Source organism: Elgaria multicarinata, chromosome 11, assembly GCF_023053635.1.
Source record: "Elgaria multicarinata webbii isolate HBS135686 ecotype San Diego chromosome 11, rElgMul1.1.pri, whole genome shotgun sequence".
Classification (NCBI taxonomy): domain Eukaryota; kingdom Metazoa; phylum Chordata; class Lepidosauria; order Squamata; family Anguidae; genus Elgaria; species Elgaria multicarinata.
The window spans coordinates 28,474,212-28,493,154 of record NC_086181.1 but is presented as its reverse complement, the minus strand read 5'-3'; the positions used below and the strand labels follow the sequence as shown (position 1 = coordinate 28,493,154).

At 47.4% G+C, this 18,943-nt stretch overlaps 1 protein-coding gene across 6 annotated transcripts; it reads right to left on the bottom strand.

The window, feature by feature from the left end:
* Nucleotides 1–523: 523 nt before the first annotated feature.
* On the bottom strand, nt 524–18,686 carry ATXN2L (ataxin 2 like). 6 transcript variants are annotated; one of them, XM_063137793.1, is made up of 23 exons: nt 18,369–18,686; nt 16,228–16,264; nt 14,453–14,509; nt 13,693–13,764; nt 13,241–13,391; nt 13,002–13,144; nt 12,812–12,903; nt 9,893–10,093; nt 9,079–9,254; nt 8,618–8,722; nt 8,305–8,502; nt 7,972–8,061; nt 7,608–7,672; nt 7,229–7,497; nt 7,072–7,141; nt 6,811–6,957; nt 6,593–6,665; nt 6,268–6,464; nt 6,068–6,197; nt 5,832–5,953; nt 4,823–5,032; nt 1,534–1,714; nt 524–1,320 (listed from the first exon to the last, which is right to left on the bottom strand). In XM_063137793.1, exons 3-23 carry the CDS (start codon nt 14,477–14,479, stop codon nt 1,271–1,273), a joined length of 2,769 nt encoding a protein of 922 aa, XP_062993863.1. In that variant the 5' UTR covers nt 14,480–14,509; nt 16,228–16,264; nt 18,369–18,686; the 3' UTR covers nt 524–1,270. The 6 variants fall into 6 exon arrangements, with proteins under 6 accessions (XP_062993863.1, XP_062993858.1, XP_062993860.1 ...); XM_063137788.1 differs by lacking the exon at nt 18,369–18,686 and adding an exon at nt 17,902–18,188; XM_063137790.1 differs by lacking the exon at nt 18,369–18,686 and adding an exon at nt 17,902–18,188 and having other exon boundaries at nt 6,593–6,656.
* Nucleotides 18,687–18,943: the final 257 nt, after the last annotated feature.

Here is an 18,943-nt window from a genome sequence, read left to right as displayed (position 1 = left end):
TTTGTCCTGCGCTGCTCCTTAATCTCCAAGACCACGGCCCTACGTGCTCTAGGTCTAGCAGCTCTTTAACACTCCAGCCGTATGTTCAGACTACGGCTCCCATACCAACCCCAATCCCTGCTCCTCATTTCTTACCAATGAACATGGTCACAGTAAAGATCAGTCTGGAATTTAAGTAGGCTGCCAGATAAAAAAAGCTGAAGACCTACGGCAGCACAAGAAAAAACTCATGGCCCAACCTATAGAATTGAACCTGCATTCATCGTAATTGGGGCATATAATTAGGATTTTAAATGGCCTGTCCAATAAAATGTTTAAGGATTGTGACAGCAGTACCACCATAGTACTAGCTTCTTGCTGCCTCTCAGTAACAACTTTTGAAGAGACAAAAATAAGAGGCTCCTGCCAAGCCTGTGCTAGGGGTAAGAGCTGAACCCGATATATGGCATTCAGCTAAGGGACCAACATACAGTTGTCCAACCCCAAAGTCCTTAGAATTTAACATAATACGTTGATTCCAATAAAAGCAACAATTACAAATTTATTGTTCAGTTAAAAAATGGTGTGTAGTGAGGCCCCAACACTTCAGGACCACTTGCGTAGATGTTTGTTCCGTTGCTGCCCCCCACCCCCCATCTTGGTGATCCACTATTTCCAGAGGGAGGGGGGGTAAACAAAGCAATGCCGCCTCTGAACTGGACAAACAGGGAGTTTTAATTGCCCATCCTTGCAAACGTGTCCCTCGTGTCTGGATGAGCTACAAGTTTGGGGAAGTGCTTGAAGCCCCCACCCCCACTCCGCAGAACCACGAACAAGAATTACTGCTTAGAAATTGGCCCTCCCTCCCACACACAGTCACCCCAAGCCCAACATTAGTTAGTTTAAAATTTTATTGGTTTTTTTTTTAACTTTTTAAATATTTTTACTTAATAAAAAGTCAAGGTTTGTCCATCTGGTCATGTCCTTGTCAAGTTAATGTGGGAAAGTGGCATTTGCTCTAAGAGCCCGAATGGAGTCATAAATAACAGAAAAGAAACCCTGCCCTTCTCCGGGCAAGGGGAAGGGGCCCTGCTCCGTCCCGCTGGCTGACAGCGCCCCGTGCGGGCTTCACTAAACCAACGGAAAGGAAGGTGCTTGGCGAGGGGGGGCCGGGCCAGACTGCACCCCTCCAGGGGCCTCTGCCATGGGCATGAAGGCTGGCCCAGACTTGGGGCCAGCAACAGAGCCAAGGCTGACTGGGGTTCTCAGGTCACAGGGAGAAGCGTGGACATCAGTTCCCAGGGGTGTGGAATGGAAGTTGCTGGGAGGGATGAGACTGAACTGGAAAGAGAGGAAAGAGGCAGTGAAGATCATGAAGGCACACACAGTCCAGAACCACCACCCCCCTCCCGTCATCTCACAGGGACAAAACCTCAGCAAATGTACAATCATCTGTGCCCAAGACCACAAATCTCTGGGCTCTTCCACAGCCCTCAAGGCACAGAGAGTCTACCCACAAGTCCCTCCTTTTCTCAACTCCCTGCCTTGACTCACCTTGGTGGTGCCCTATATAAGTGTAGGGGGAGGGCGTGGAGGCTGAGAGGGTGGGCACACCACTCTGGGGTACACCTCCTTGGGGGGGTCCGCCATGGGTCTGCGAGGGGTGCAGCAGCATGACCTGTGGAGCCCCAGGGTGAGGTGGTGGGGCAGCTGCAATTCCAGTCTGGACATGGGCCTGTGGAGAAGACAAAAGCCATTTCAGCCCATCCACAACACAGTGTTTTAATAAGGAATAGGTGACACAGCATTTTACCAACTGACCAGGTCGCCAAGAGAAGCCCAATTCTTCAAAGTGTGGGGGAGATTATTTATACTTGGCAACTAGCTTAGCTAAAGCAGCTGAAGTGTTATCTAAACTTCATTAAAGCTTTTGTCCCAGTCCCAAAATTTGCTGCAGTTCATAGTCCTTGTTAATCACCAGATGATAATTAACAAATAGGCTAAGGGAGCAATCTCATGGCCCCTAGGCAGCGCCCCCAGGGCCCTAGGATTGTCCTTTTTCCTGGCTCCGACATCTTAGCCTGGGAACTGCACTCCCCAACCAGTGCTGAGAAAACCACGCTGGCTACCTCTCCCTGCTCAATACATGGAGGGAGAGATGGGGGAAAGGGTGGGTGTTCCTGGGTGTGGGGAGGGGACCGGACTGGGACATCAGCCTTACGTTTTCTATGGCCACCCCAGCCTCCTTCCCTTCTGCTCTGAAGCACCACTGCAAGAAAAGTGAAATCGCCCATTTGGCAGAAATGCAGGGTGGCTGGAGAGCAGAGGCAAAACCAGAGGCAGCCCCGAAAGAGCCTGGGGGCTTTGACTGGTGTATTATTTCAGTAGAGCAATATGAACACACATTGCTTCATCAAGCATGGTTCAGTTCTGAATTCAGTGCTGGCTGCTGCGCTTTGAAAGTGCAGAAAAGTAAGTACCGCACTGACAGGAGCACAGAAGCTCTAGTGCTGTTGTAGAAATGAAGCTCCTAAAACTTCAAGCTGCTGCTGCCGCCTTTTTTTAAAGGCCAAATTACTAACCATCCAGTAATGTGGAGCATCCTTCCTGCCCCCCACCCCCCACAGCAAAGTGTTGGGATGTGTGTGCAAATACTTAACAAAGGCAGCACTCGTGGAGTTTCCAATAACTGGGGGGGCAAGAATGAAGTCAAGCGCTAAGGCTTCACTCAGCAAGTTTCGATGGCTTCACCTCTCAGTTGTATCTCCGCTGTCTCTTTCCAAGCATAAGAGCCCTTGTTCTCCCATAACATTACATTTGGGGGTGGGATGAAAAGAGATTCAATGTATAAGGGAAATTATTCCATCTACAGAATTTGAGTCTTTTGATTGCCAGTTCTAAGCCACCAGTTCTAAGCCACCTCTGAGTAAGGCCGGTATCATGCTTGATTTCCTCCAGGGCTCCTTTCACCAGTTTCAACAACAACAGAGTTTCTCAGCACAATCTCAGAAGGTGGCATGTTTAGTGCTACCTCCCTCCCTCATTTTTTACAATTGCCAGGGGGCTAGCTGTGTTGTTCTGTAACAGATTTGTGGCACTTAGTGTTGCATACGTTTTCATGTACTAGAAGAGCCCACTTCATCAGATGCATGAAGTGTTTTCCTATATAAAAGCTTAAATATATGTAAAGTAATTACAATGACCATTCACAAAACTGTGTTAAACAAATCTTGATATTGGATTTAATATATCCCAATTCAGGATATAGGTGATGCAATTCAAGTTCTTGATCAGTTGAAATTCAGCAGTTTCATGCTGGAGTCTCAAGCTGTTCAGAAGTAGCCAATAGTCAGTAAAAGTGCCCTGTAAAACTGAAATGTTCTCCCACTGGTTCCTGAATATTACTCTCAGGTTAGAGGAGTCCATCTATTCTTTTATGTAGAGGCATGGGGAACACATGGCACTCCAGATGCTGAACTGCAACTCCCAGCATCACTCACTGTCTGCTGGCTAGGGCTGATGGGAGTTGCAGTCCAACATCACCTGGAAGCCACACATTCCCCATCCCTGCTATAGAAACTAACTGAACACCATGTGTCACGTTGAGCTCCCAGCCCATCCAGAAGACACATAAACACAGGGACCAGATCCTGCAACAAATCCAGATACCAACTCTGTCCTCATATCTATCCTGGCAATGCTATTACAGGGCCTAATAGCTTCAGCCATAACATCAAAGGTTATTTCACCTGCTCATTTTCCAATGTGATATGTTAGCGTCTGCCAGCAATGCCCTTTTGCATTCTACCTAGAAAAGGTCACTTTCTCTTCTGGGTCTGTTCTATAGCAGATTATTCCTGGATGATCTGGTTTTTCACTTTATTGAGTGGGTATTATCTTAAGAAATGCCTGGTGTAATACTTAAGTTGTGAGTCTGTGCTGATGAGTTGAAACAGATGAAGTCTTGTCGTATTTTATGGGTGGAAGTTAGAAGCATGCAGATATGTGTAGCTGTCAGTAGGTTTCTGATATAAGGCAGTGCTTATGTCAATTGTGTTGTCCAGGGGTCTCAGGCCTGCAGGCCAAATCCAGCCTGACAGGGTATCCCATAAGGCCATGCCCCTCTCCCTGGCCTCCCCCCTCCCCCCCAGTACCATTTGATGATTACCCAGCTTGTTGTTTTGTAAGAAGTTTAAGCTAAGATATGGTGGTATTTTGACCCCACCCACCATTGGAATTCAGCCTCTAAACTGAATTTGGCTCTCAGGCTGGAAGAGGATAGCACGACAGGGTAGCTGAACAGTAGCGTCCAGAAAGCGATCCTGCTGCATGGAGTGGTTTAGGCTCAGCTTTATGGTAGGGTTGAAAGTGTTTGTGTTATTATCAACATTGCTTTGTGAATGGTGACTAGGTATTTTACACACATTAAAGCTTTAATATAATTATCACAGCTTTAACTTTTTTTGAAATTTGTTTTCTTCTGCCCTCACTGTTTAATTTTTCCTCTCGAAAACTCACCTGCCGTTTATAGCTAACTCTTTATGCATCTGATGAAGTGGACTCCTGTCCACAAAAACATAGGCCGTAATAGATTAATCTTGAACGTACCACAAGACACTCTGCTCATGGGTTACATTTTACTATTTTATACACTGTGGAAGCCATTTTCTTGAACTTTACAAAATCGACTACCCTTAAACTTCAATTCTCATGCCCCCAAAATAGAATGCTTTAAAGAACCTTTCGCTATATCCACTCCCCAGTTTGTGGAACTCTAATTTAAACGGAGATGCTCATGTCAGCATAATCAGGACTACCCTTTCCAGAGGCAAAGCACACTCACCTGGGTGACGTGGGCCATGTTGGTGTAGCCGTGCTGCAGCTGCTGGTGGGCATGGATGGCATAGACTGCCTGCTGGGGGAAACTGCTCTGTGGAGACTGAGCACTGGGTCCGGGTGTGATGGAGGGTGGTGTAGCCGTCAGCGTGGCTGTGTGGTACAGGTTCTGCTGCTGCTGGGCACTGGCCAAATGAGGTGGCTGTCCAGCCTGGTGCTAGGGCGGAAAGCACAAAGACCACAGTTGAACTACCAAAGATTTTCATAATAGCTACCCTGAAGCCTCTTTCTTTCGCTTTCTCCTTGGTACAAAGGTTAGGCATTCTATGGAGCACATGTTTTAGGGAACATCTAAACCAGAAAGAGCATATATGTGTGCGATGGTGGTGGAGATGCCCTACCTTCCTGAATTAAGTTTATCCTTGCTGTTTTTTTCTCCTCTCCAAAATGAAAACCTAATACATGCGGAGAAAGGATTTCCTAATCCTTTCCATAATTGATTTATCGCTTAAGGTTAGGCCAAACGGCTTAGATCCCCAACACAGGGGGCAGATTATATAGTGAAAAATCCATCTTATTAATTTTGATTAACTGGAAGGAAAGATAACCATGGCTATTTGGCAAGCCCAAAATGGATCCCATCCATTCTCCTCCCATCTGCCTAACATGTGGGTGCTGTTGAAATCTGCCCCTGCATTAATACTCAAAGTCAGACATGGATGCAAATACCACCTTGTCCTACTGCTAGGAGGTCCTCAAATGGCTAAAAGAGCAAATAAGCACACAACAGTCTATCCTTGACACTTCATCCCTCAGGTAGCAGCTCTAAGAGCTGGGGCGGGAGGTAGAAGCTTTTCGCCTGCCTAATGCAGGAGTCCCTTCCCTGATCAGAGCCTGAAGGTCACACCAATGTCAAATGCAAGACCAAACTGTGCAGGGTGCAAGAGCCAGACAAGCATCAAATGCTTCCCCCGCACTAGTAGCCCCCACCACGTGCTCCCTCCTCCCTCTGGTACCTGCACAGGGCTGGGGGCGGCGTGTTGCGCTTGCTGTTGGTTGCCCGTGGGCGTGGTAGCTGGTTGAGGCTGATGCGGATGCAGCTGTGTGGCATGGTGGGGATACGACTGATGCACTGTGGCTGGGGAGAGAAGCGGCAAGCAGCAGTCAACAACGCGAACGGCGGGTGGGGTGGGGTGGGGTGGGGGAAGGGAAGCTCACGATGGACAGGTCTCGAGGTTCAGTACAAACTCACCATACAAAGCCTGGGGCGTCGGCTGTTCTGCTTGGGGATACTGGGCAGCAGACGACGAGACAATGGCCTGAGGGTGGTTGCCCGACGTCATCATGCGCGGATTGCTCTGCAGCATGGGGGCAAAGACGGGCTGGAGAAAAGAATGCGAATCAGAAAGCATGCGCACACACCACGTCCCTGTTCCCCACTGAAGCACTTACCATACCCACCTGCGAGGGGTAATGGGCCATCGGCTGCATCATGGTGGGTTGTCCGGTGAACTGCTGGGGGTTGTAGGAGATATATGAGGAGTATGGAGTAGCAGCCACCAGAGGGGGTCCTGCGGCTGCTGCAGCCTGCATAATGGGAGGAGCTGAGGTTGGTTGGTGCTGGTCTGAACGCTGCGGGGGCAGAGAGCCTGTGTAGGAAGGGGGGAAAAATAATTCAGGTAGGAAAGCCAGTCTCTGCCCATACTCCCCCCAAGCTACAACCCAGCCAAAGATCCCCATGGCTTCTTCATCAACCCTCTAACAAGCACCCACTCACCTTTAGCTCCTCGATACTTGCCCTGCTGCCCAGGCACAGAACTGGAAACAGGGTAGGGATACATCTGAGGTGCCTGCAGGAAACAGGCAAGCCAATGAGCTCTAACATTACCTGCCCTGCCTCCCCCACCCCATCATCATTTGGAAAGAACCAGATGGTGCAGCTCACCCTTCTGTACAAGGGTAGAATCGTTCACACACCAATCCCCCACTGCTCACCTGCACAGCTGGGCTCATATGGATCTGTGGGATGTAAGAAATGTACTGCGTGCTGTACATGCCGCTTTGCCCTGGTGTAATCACTGGGATGGAGGGTGTAGAGTGGGTGCGTGGTCCTGGTGATGTCGGTGTACTGGTTGACTTGTTCTGGACAGAAAAAAGCAACTATGAAAATGTTCAAACGCAGTGTAGGATGCCCCTGAATGGGCACATCCTGCTTGCAGCCCCAATAGCCCCAGTGGTAGTTTCCCATTTACATACCACAGACAGGAGAGTCTTTGAGGGGTTGAATTCCTTTGCATTAGGGTTCAGTGTTGACTTCTTCACCTGCCTGGAGACAATTACAAGAGAAATGAGATAGAAACCCACAACATACATAAAGCATCTGCTCTTTTACTGGTTCCCACCACTGACTCACTCTGAAACAGGGCCATCCTCCTTGTCATCCGTGTCACCTTTGCCCAGAGGGCTAGCCGTTTGGGTCTGCCGTTCCATGCCTTCGCAGGGTCCTTTCTCCTCCTTGCTACTGCCTTCAGCTAGCTCTAGGTTCGGCTTGGGGGACTCGTCAGCCACCTCACACGTAGCCCCAACCAAGGCCTCAGGGGGCTTTTCCTTTGCCTTCCCTTCGAGCGGCTCTTTGGGCCGGAAAGAGTCAAGTGCTGCCTCTGGGGAGGTGCTGGGCTGCAGCTTGGAGACAAAAGGACACGGGGTGAGCGACTGCAGCCAGAAACACACAGGACCTCCCCTCCCCACCACCAAAGCATACTGAGTGGGGGATAAGGAGAACACGCCCTCACCTTAAACTGGGCTCCAAACTTGCGCAGCTCCTCTAGCTGATTCCTCTTCTGCTCATTCTGAAGGCCTAAGAACAGGGAGAGTGTCAGTACTATTATGTAACCCAAAGTTTAGAACCGTAACTCCCAAATTTTAAAAAGCACTTGCAAAATGAGCCATAGTCCAGGCTGTGCTGCATGAAACCTGTTAAGACTTCTTTCCTTATTAAGGTTTGTATTGGTCTTTACTCAAGACAGAAAAGCAAAAGTCACCAACACAACCCGTCCAAACAGAAACTTCTCAAGAAGCTGGGAATCAGAGGATTAATTTCTGAAGAAGTTTCAAATGAGTAGCAAGCATAGCTCTAAAACCATGAAAGACACAAACCTTTGCTTGCTTGTTTGACCAAGTCTGAGGGCCCCATAACCTCCAAGGTCCTGCTCGGCTCTTTAGTGGCAGAACTCGGTACCTCTTTAACTAGAAGGAGAGGGAAAGGGAAGGGGAGGAGAAAACCTGTTAAGCTACATTCCCCTGGATTTCTCACAAGGAATGGGACAGAGGGGCCTGAAATGAAGGGAGAGAGTGTGGCCTCTTCCTATGACCTTAATCAGAGAAGAGAAATGGGAGATGCTCTGTCCTCTGGACAACAACCTGAGGGGAGGATGCCTAGTTCCATTCCTTGCTGACTGGTACTAGATCAGACAAGCTTCATGTCCTTACCTTCAACAGCAGCTACAGGGGCAGAAGCCGGGACCTTGGGGGAAGGTGGAGTTGGGGAAGCGCTAGACTCCATGATAGGCCTCGATTCAGAGGGCGATGCAGGAGCAGCAGGGACTGCTGATCCCACTGGGGGATCCTGGGAAGAGCCTGGCACAGTTGAGGCAGACTTCGGGGAACGTGGAGCATAGACACGGCCCACTGTATGGGAAGAGCAAAGCTGTTAGATGTCAGCCTGAATGCACATAGCACAGCTTCTTTAATTCAACCATGTGGAATACAGAAAATGACCCATTAATTCCGCTGCGTGGTCTACCTGTAGGAGATGCAGCTGGGACTTCCATGGTGCGGCTGGAAGGGGAAGACATGCTCTTGGCCCCCCGGATGGGTCGCTGAGACTTTGGAGACATTCTCGATGGACCTAAAAGAACACAACCACAGGAGTGGATTAACAGAGACCATGCAGGCACACCAAACGGTCCTTTGCTATCTGCAGCTTTTCCTTGCTGGCAAGAGATGGAAATTCCATCGTTCATTCACCATAACCCAGGACTATCCTGGAAACCTCGACGGGAAAGCCATGGCCAAACATTAAAAAGGCTAACTGAATATCAAAAACCTTGTTCTCAAACCCAGTACAGGGGAGATTCCACATCCACTTGACATAGGTAAGTTAATCCATTAACTAATTAGACCTACCCATTTTTGTCCCATAAAAGTGACTGCATCAACCTACTCAAATATCCCTATTCCCAGGCTTGAGATGTCCAGCCTCACCTCCATTGATGCCTCGTTGCTCTGGAATGGAGCCAGCGTTGCTTTCTGAATGATGTGTACTCCCACGGGGTGGTAAGGAGCCCAGGCCTGGCCGTCCACCCCGAGAGCTGCTGCAGCGTACGCCTCCTCGTGGATTTTCTCTGACACGTTGGGGAAGTGGTATGTACTTGCCCTCTCTGCAAAAAACAGAAAATATGGTGGCACAGAAGTTCCCAGGGACTTGCTTGTGGTCAAAGCAAGGAAGGAAAGTGGACTTCAGCCATGGAATGGATTGGCAGCCCCAGGCATAGGGAACGGGCACGTTTTCAAGTAGTAACTTTTAGAAAGTGGACTTTGACGTTATTCTTTCCTCCCAACATATGCAGTGTAAATCAGCAGCAAATGAAAACCCTGCCTGCCCTAGGCTAGTGACGGCATCTTGCTGCTAGAACTTGCAAATAATTAATATGCAAATACATGAGAGCAATCACTTAGAGCTTAAAAAAAACATTCCAATGAGAAACGGCCTAAAAGATCTTATCTATACGTCAACGACCCTTGTAACATTTTAATCCTCTTAACATTAGAATAAAATCTTGAAAAGCCTGGGCAAATAAAAAAGCGCCTGAAACCGAAAAGTTAGCAATGTATGCACCAAGTGAGCCTCGCGAAAGAGCAGTCCATAACTAGGGGCCCTCTATAGAAATGGCCTCTCTTGTGTGACCATCCTCTAGAATTTCAGACTGAGGGAGCGCTCAGAGACAGGACTCCATTGGCTGCCTTAAGATGCATTTAAGTACATATTTTCACTCTTCTGACCAATACACCTTCTTACCTGGATACCAGACTGGGGCTGTCCCTTCCCGACACCTGTCTTTGCACAGAGCTGTGCTTCTCCTCTTCTGTGCGCCCATCATCATTTTCCATGGCGATGCGCAGTCGGTACTGGGGGCTTGACTCAATCTCCCGAGCCAGTTGGGCAGCCCTGGCCTCTCGCTGCCGGAATTCCTCGGAGTTATCCTTTTCAAGAGGGACCCTGCGATGCACAGAAGGAACCGTGAAAAGGAATAAGGAGATAAAGTAGACACACACTACCAATACCTCAGAAACATGAACCTGCTGTCCTACAAGAAACAGAAAATGGCAAAACACTTCACCCTACTTTGGAGAAAGACATTCCAGCTGTTCAAGGTCATTGTCTGGTCTTCTAAGGGCCTGTGTGTTTTAGATGCAGGTCTAACTCCAGCAAAGCCTACTTTCCACACAAGCAAGCTTGCAGTAATTAATTTTAACTCATGAAGGGAAAAAAGTTTTCTTCAGTAAAAAAATATGTACAGTCAATTTAATAAGGGCGAAAATAAAAATGTAGTTATAGCTTTCCTGATTACGTTGCTGTGTCAGTAAAGATTTAGAGAGCAATCCTATGGCCCATGGACAGAGTCTGGAAGGTTACAGGATAGTTTGGATGCCTGGATCCAAGGTCAGAGAGACTGCTCATACCCAGGAATCTGAGCTCCCTGTCCACCACCTCTTCCCTCTTGCAGCCAGTGCAGAGAACATCACACCGGTTGCCTCTACTTCCCGGGAGGGGAATGGAGAGGCCAGCTTACACTGTATTGAGAGGCGTCCCCAGTCTCTCTCCCTTCCCCCAGTCTCTTTCCCTCCCCAACAGCTTAGCTAGATGGGCAAAAATGTCCATCTAGCTAAAATGCAGAGCAAGAGGACCATGGAGGGGAAGATGGCTGTCACTCCTCCAGCTCTGCATTGGAAGGCTTTCAGCCTCTGAGTTTGGAGGTTTACAGCCATCCATACAGGACTTTACACATCTCCCACATAGTTGCACATTAGAGGTCAAGGTGGGAAAGTTCCAAGAGACATAACACTAGAGATGTAAAATTTCTGGAAATTTGGAGGCCATGGAAAAAAACATGTTTTCCCAGGATTTTTCCGGGGGGGGGGGGGGAATAAATTTTGGGGAAATTTAGTGCACTTTACAAATTTAAGTCACTTGGTTGTTTTAAAACAGCCTTCCCCAACCAGATGACTACTATAATCGAAAACAACCAGAGGGCACTAGGTTGAGGAGAGCTATTTTAGGAACATAAAGCAGCCTTTCTGTTCATGAAGTTATTTTATGTATAACTTAGTTTGTTTATAAAATTATCATTGCGTCTTAAAACTTTTGTCTGAATAGATTAGATCCACATTAAATGACTGCTACAGCGTCAGAAACACAGGACTCAACAGAACAAAGGCCAAACTGCCGAAACGGCACAATGGTGACTCTACTCAGATGTTGGGAAACTGAGGCATCTATCAGTAAAATACACTTTAGATTAATAATTTTAATAAGGCAATGAATTAACTATCTACACTGGAAATCTTACACAGAGGATTAAAAACCGTTATTCCCCAATGACTTCAATATTTTTAAGTATTTTACATTGCTTTACAGTCTTTCTATAAAAGCATTCTTATTACATAGTTTAGAAATCATTTGAGGGGAGTAAAAGCTGGGCAACCATATATAAATAATTTTGTCTCAAATTCAAAGAAAATATTTTACAATCCAAAGCTGTTCAATATTTCCTAACCCAAAACGGTTCTTGGGGGGAAAAAAACAGGTTTTTTCCCAGGCCTTCACATTTTTACGTAACGCAATTCAAGAGTGCACCACCTGAAAGTTTTGTTTGTTGTACAAAAATCAAAGGTAATAAAAAAGGTGGCTGCGAAGAAGGAGACCACTTAATCCCTCAAATGACAACTTATATTTAGCCAAGAACAAGCTGGACAGTGGGGTAAGAAGTGAGCACTGGGGAAAGAGCCCGGCACTTCTGTGCAATACAGTCTAGGGCCTGGAGGAAACCTAGACACCAGCTGACACTTTTGGGATCCATGCTGCACAATGGATCGCAACTCCCATTCCACCATCCTAGGATGGGGAATAACATTTTCACAGTTCTTCTAGAACTCTAACCAACAAAAATACAAAGAAGGGGAGAGGCCTGATAGCCTCAACCGTTTTAGGACAGGGGTGCACAACCTTTGCAACTCCCAAGAGCCTCATCGGATGCCTGATGGTGACGAGGCGCACAAGTGTGGTAATGCACACACCCCACTCACTCAAATCCAATTCCTGCCCAAGAGCATTTCAGAGGCTTGACATCTGCTTTGATCAGAACAAATATTCCTCCCAGAAATCTCAGTTCTCAAACTATCCAGGAATATCCCCTAGCCCTTCTTCCTCCTCTAATCCAGACAACTCGCACTATTACCTGGAACCGTTTCAGAAAAAAAAAGAGGGAAAACACTCTAGGAATACTCTGCCATGGACGCCTTTCCTACGAAGCAAGCAGGCGCCTTAAGACCATTGCCTCCTAGAACGTTCTGGGGATGCTCTAGAAAGGATGCCTTTATGGCAGGAACCAACACTTTTCCTCCATTGGGGGGGTGGGGAGTCTTGGGGGCTCCTGTGGCCTGCACTTTTGGTTTAGGGCTTCAAAAGGTCAAGACCAGAACAGGTTGTGCAATCAGTCCATCACTCTTCCCTTGCTCATTGCTTTCTACCAGCTAGTTACAGTTTTACTACTTGTAGTAACTAATTAAAGGGGAGACAGATGGACCAACTTGGGACTTTCTCTTCTACTTTGGCACACTACTCTATATCTTCCGGAATGACATTTCCTGGATAGCCCTACCATCAACATCACGTGCCGTCCCCTCTTATACCCACATGACCGAAATGTTAACTTACGTATATGAGGAGAGGCTGCTATCATAGGTGGTCTTCACACCGTAATTTTCCTCATTGAACTTGAACATCTCATTTGGGTCCCAGCCATTAGACTGAAATGACAGATACAGCAACCTTTAAAAAAATGGTGAAGCCTTTGCCATAAGAACAAAACACCACTCCCCAAGCAATCCTCTTTTGTGGCCTCAACCCGGATCAAGACATTTACCATATCAGATTCCAAGTCATAATCATCACTGTTGCTATCTCCTCCGTCCCAGCGTTGTAGCACCTTCTCTTTGTGCTCTCCATTCACCTTGGAATTCATGGCGATGGCAGAATCTGTGAACTTATCTAGGACACAGAACAGAGCAGAAAGTACACCAAATTTTCTCCCCAGTCCAGGTCATGTCCTAGTACTTCAAGTTTGGCATCTTGAGGCTGCATTACCTTTGGTGGCGTAGTTAAAATCAACATTGTGGAAATGCACCAACATCACATCGGCAGGCTTGAAAATCATGGTGTCCACAATATCTTCCCTCCTGGGCCCCACTGACTGGTCAGACATCTTCCTGTGCACAGCATCCACAGCAAGCTCAAACTGCAGAAACAATCCCTGTTAATACATGCCACACATCTCTACCCAACCAGAAGCAGCTAAAACTTGAAGCACACCCATATTACACCATCTCACTAGTCCACTGAGCACTATCCATTACCCGGTCTCATCTTTGCCTGATCAAACTACTAGGCTGCCTGAACAGGGTTTTTTTTGGTGGTGGGGAATGGGACACCTTCGCCAATGGATTTCATTCTAAAGTTAAACCAACAAACCAATGCTTTTCTACTCCGACCTGCTTCTTAATACCCTAGGAAAACCAGTCAGCGAACCAAGCACTCACCTTGGAGCTCAGGGTTTTAAAAATCCCTTCAAAAGTGTTTCCATTTTTCACTTTCACATCACATGTGGAACCCTGGCAAAAGAACAAGATGGAAGTAACACTAAGAAAGGATAAAGGGACATTTCAAATTGTAAACTAAAGCTCTGCCCCTTTCCCCAAATATCCAGACAGCAGCTTTCTCCATGTATTGCAACACCAGATAAAAATGGAAAATGTATCTTAGAGTATGCAGGCTTGGCATTATAGCTACTAGTTTAAACTGTATGACCCATGCTAATCATTTATTTAGAGAATAATCTGTTCCTCCATCTATGTTAATTGACTTGTAATTTTGTTGTGTATTTTAAAGGTGTTTTTTCTTTTTTCCTTTTCAATGTATGTTTTAAACTTTGTAAGGCCGCCTTGAGGCCCAGTATTGGGCAAGAGGCGGGATACAAATAAATATCATCATCATCAAGTCTGGGCTAGCAGCAGTTACTATAGAGATCTGCATGGTCTGTGTGGCTTGCAAATATTAATGCCCTGTATTTACAAGGCCTTCCATCTCAAAGTACCCTTAGGAAAAGTAAAACTGATGGAAAAGAAATGCGCAGAGAGCATTCTGTTAACAGTAAAGCTCAGCAGGTACTTATTCTGAAAAACTTCCCATGCTAAGTGATAGGACTGGAGGAAGTTCCATAAGGAACAGCCCCTACTGCAGAATCATTCGTCTGCATAGGTACCCTTCAAATCCTACACCTTTCTTAACTAGGAGACTCACCACAACTGCTGTCAAGAAGTGCAGCATTCGGGAATTGTTATAGACACCCTCAAATACCTGATGACAAATAGAAAGGAAAGAAAGACAAGGCTCATGAGAAAGTTTATAAACATCTGCTGCTCTTTGCCGCTGCAAGGTATGCAGTTGCAGAAATCCAGAAAGGGTGATGTAACAATTCTAATAAGCCGAGGCCTAACAGAAGTGTGAAAACATTTGGTTTCTAACTAAAGAATTTCCTTCATAGGCATCTGTATTTAGAAATCTTGACCAGGGCACTGGGAAATGGTATCAGTTGCCTCTCATCCATTTTGGTCAGAGGGCCTGAAGTAGAAAAGGCACATTGTTACCTTCTAGATGGGTAGTGTCTACACTGTTACAAACTCCCAAATAATCCTGCCACAATAGCCACAAAGTGCACGGCTTGCAGATTTTTCTTTTGCTGATACACTTCCAGTTTCTACTTCTAAATAAAACTTGTGCATTCCAGCAACAAGACTGTAACAGTGCTAGAGAACTTGCAAGTTCAGAAAAGGTACTTTCCATGGCTACCCAATTATGAGTGGCCCTTTTTGTACCAAACAATACTGCTCTGAAACGCTACAGAAAACCAGCTAAATTCACTATAAGGCATTGGTTTTTTTTTAATCAGAGAGTTAAATCACCCTACCACCAGCCTGGGAAGGTGAAAAAGAAAAGAAATATAATGCAGACAGAGGCACAGCCAACAGACTGGGAATTAGAACATAAGAAATGCCATGCTGGATTTTACATCTCTAGTGTTATGCCACTTGGAACTTTCCCACCTTGACCTCTAATGTGCAACTATGTGGGAGATGTGTAAAGTCCTGTATGGATGGCTGTAAACCTCCAGACTCAGAGGCTTAATGCCTTCCAATGCAGAGCTGGAGGAGTCACAGCCATCTTCCCCTCACAGGGAGCTTTGGCTGTTGGGCGGCATAAAAATGCAATAAATAAATAAATAAAGACCAACGATCCATCTAGTCCAGCACTCTGTTCACACATTGGCCGACCAGGGACCCACAAAGCAGGACATGGTGCAACAGCATCCTCCCACCCATGTTCCCCAGCAATTGGTGCACACAGGCTTACTGCCTCGAATAGTGGAGATGGCACACAACCATCAGTGCTAGTAGCCACTGATAGCCTTTTCCTCCAGGAATTTATCCAACCTTTTTTTAAAGCTATCCAAATTGGTGGCCATGACTTCCGTAATTGCGCTGTGTGTAGAAGTACTTCCTTTTATTTGTTCTGACTCTCCCACCAATTTGCTTCATGGGATGACCCCAGGTTCTAGTATTTTGAGAAAGGGAGAAAATTGTCTCCCTATCCATATTCTCCACACCATGCATAATTTTGTACACCTCTATCATCTCTCCCCTTAGCCTCCTTTTTTCCAAACTAAACAATCCCAGTAGTTATAACCTTCCCTCATAGGGGAGATGCTCCATCCCCTTAATCACTTTAGTTGCCCTTTCTGCACTTTTCCCAACTCTAATATCCCTTTTTAGGTTTGGTGTGCCCTGGCCAAGATGGTCTTTTACCAAATATCAAGAACCCAAACTCTTGTTTTTGAGATGCATTCATAGCCAGAGGAGTTGCAGCTTTGAGACAGAAGCATTTAGACACCCTGAGAATCGACACAGCATGACTATTGAGGACTTAGATGTCACAGGTATGCATATCACACAGGTTACAAACCCCAATGTACAAAAAATGGTCTTGTGGCCCTGGGAGACTTAGCTTTCGGTACTTACGGGAGACTGCGGAGGTCCTTTGCCTGTGCTCTGGCCCCTGAAAATGAATCAGGCACAAGGGTAACTCACAGGAAAGTGATGTGATGCCCTACCCCCAAATATAAACATTTTTTTCAAATTGATAGGTCACCTTTGGTGCATCACCACTCATTAAAAATAGTTTATTTATATTAGTTCTATAACCAGGGATGATACAGTAACTGGAAGCCAGTATTTCAATAAAGCAAGAACAAAATAGGGACTGTCTAGATCAGCTAATGAAGCAGAACTCTTTTTCCATACTACTGGATGAAACTTCCTCTGAAACACTGGTGTATATATTGCAAGAACCACCACCCTCAGCACGCAATACCATGCAGCAGAGGAGTGGGAGTTCATATTGCCCCCATGGATGAATAAATCAGCCTAATTTCACCGAAATTCAAAAACAAATTTCTCACAACTCACCAAACTGCAGCCTAGGAAGGCTTAAAGGAAAATCACTCAAATGGAGATGATTAGGTGGCATTTGAACCAAGTGAGCAAAAGGAATTTATGTTGAATCATGTTCTGTGCTCCTATAGCCCTGACTCACATACCTTGTTTTCTACCAAGACTAGAATAGTCACAAAAACTCCTGTCCTGCTCTTGAAACCATGACAAAACATTCAAAGCTGACAAACTCCTACACATCTCATAGTTCAACTTTCTAAAAATGACGTGACTAACTATGGCTTGGAAGCATTATTCTAAACCTGATCTTTTTCATAATGGATATACTCTTCAGTTTGTTATAAATGTAAACATGGATGTGTTAAATGCCACATGATCTGAATATTAGTAGAGAAGAGATAGGAACAAGCCTGTCAGTTTTTAATTGTTAACCATCTTAAAAAGAACCTATTATGATCATTACCCTAAGTATCATTTCTGGACAACAGTGTATCAGTTTCCATTATTCAAATAGAAGCACTGATAAAAGGAAGTGCCTTAATAAAGCACAATGGGACCAACCATTCACCCTAGAAAGTTCTCACATTGTTATGTTCAAAGAGGGCTGGAGAGCCCCTATTGCACATATATTACTAACTTGGATTGTTATATTGAAATGTATTTAAAATATTTCTAGGCCACTTTACGGGGCAGCAGCTCTCCCAAAGCAGGACTCTACAACCGGACCTATGACTAAGAAAATCAGCTTTAAATGGACTGTTACAGCACAACTCCCAACCTCATTTCTTCAGAAGTCCCAGAGTTAAATAACTGTGCTAAGGATTGGGAAATCACCCACGAGGGTAAAGGAAATGACAAACCAAAAGCATATGATCCATTCTTAGCCCCACATTCTGACCGGGATAGGTTAGCCAGACCTCCATGAAGCCAGCAGCGTTTCTCCTCTCCCGTCCTCGGGAGGGGCGCACATTGGGCAGAGTGACGTCCAATCAGCGGCCGAGCGAATGAACTCTGCTTATCAGAGCCTCTCTCTCTCTCTCTCTCTCACACACACACACACACGCGCGCGCGCGCACCCCTCCCTCCCGCTCTGCCCGGCCAAGTCCTCTTTTCAACCCTTTCGAGAGGGAGCGCGCGTGCGCGCGTGCACGAAGCCCCTTATTTCCCTCTTTTTTCCACGCAATCCACCCGCCCCCAGTTCCCCGGATGTAGAGTCTCTCTCTCTTTTTTAAAAAAGTGTACCTGGTGCCGCTTCCTCCAGGGGGGCCTCCTCCTCCTCCACTCCCGGGGGGAGCCACCGTGGCGGCTCGGGCTCCTGCCGCGGCGCCGGGGCTGAGGCTCCCGTTGGGGCTAGTAGGGGGCGCGTTGGCTTTGCGTGAAACGGCGGCAGCGCTGGCTGGGGGAGGTGGCGTCGGCGTGGTCGGCGGCGGAGGCCCCGAGCCGGGAGAGCCGGGCTGTGGGGAGGGCGGCGGCAGCGGCTGCTTCAACATGGCGGTCGTGCTGGCGGCGGCAGCGGCGAAAAGGGGCCGAACGCCGCAGGCTCAACAACCCCCCTCAGCACGCGCGCAAGGCCGTTGGGCGAGAGAAAGAGAGAAGCCTCCCCGCCCGCCTTGTCCTGGTCCGTCCGCTCGCGCGCCTCTTTTGTGCCGTAATAATAATTAAAAAAAAGAGGGTGGGGGGAGGAAAGAGGTAGGGAATAGGGCACTAACCGGTCACCCGGCAGCGGCCGTCAAGGTGTGAGGCAGTCCCGGATTAAGCCGCCGAAGACCACCACCGCCGCCGCGCGCTCTTGCTGGCCCGGAAGGGGAAACTGGCAGGCAGGCCGTCGCGGAAACGGGGAGGGTTAAACACTCGGGAAAGGGGGAGGGGTGTTGAAACGCGCGCGCACCACGGTCACCTCCCGCCCCGCGCTCAAGTGAGAGAGAGAGAGAGAGAAAAGAAGCGCCCGTAACGTAGGCCTCGACCCGACTTGGTGCCGATGAACGAGGCGACGCGCGCTCCTATTGGCCGCCTAGAACCCTCCGCGGGCTCGCGCGCCGAGGAAGGGAGGGAAGGAAAGAAGTTAAAAGTCTCGAGCACTTGAGCCAATCAAGAGGCAGCGCTTGAGCGTGGAGGCCGCGAGGAAACTCTCCAGCTCGCGGAAGGGCGGGGGGGGGGAGAGGGAGGAGGGAACGATAGAAGAAAGTGAGCGCGCGGGAGAGAGAGAGAGAGAGGAGATAGAAGAGGGAGGGGGGAGTGGTGATGTTGGCGTTGAGGGCCGCGACGCGAACGGTCTCACGCCCTC

What these genes read in the sequence shown, in the direction of transcription:
- ATXN2L (XM_063137788.1), bottom strand. Translation starts at nt 18,149, where the DNA reads ATGTTGAAGCAGCCGCTGCCGCCGCCCTCCCCACAGCCCGGCTCTCCC. An exon ending in CCTGGAGGAAGCGGCACCAG is followed by an intron (nt 16,265 to 17,901) that starts GTACACTTTTTT and finishes ATTCATTTTCAG; the next exon opens with GGGCCAGAGCACAGGCAAAG. An exon ending in CAAAGACTCTCCTGTCTGTG is followed by an intron (nt 6,958 to 7,071) that starts GTATGTAAATGG and finishes TTTTCTGTCCAG; the next exon opens with AACAAGTCAACCAGTACACC.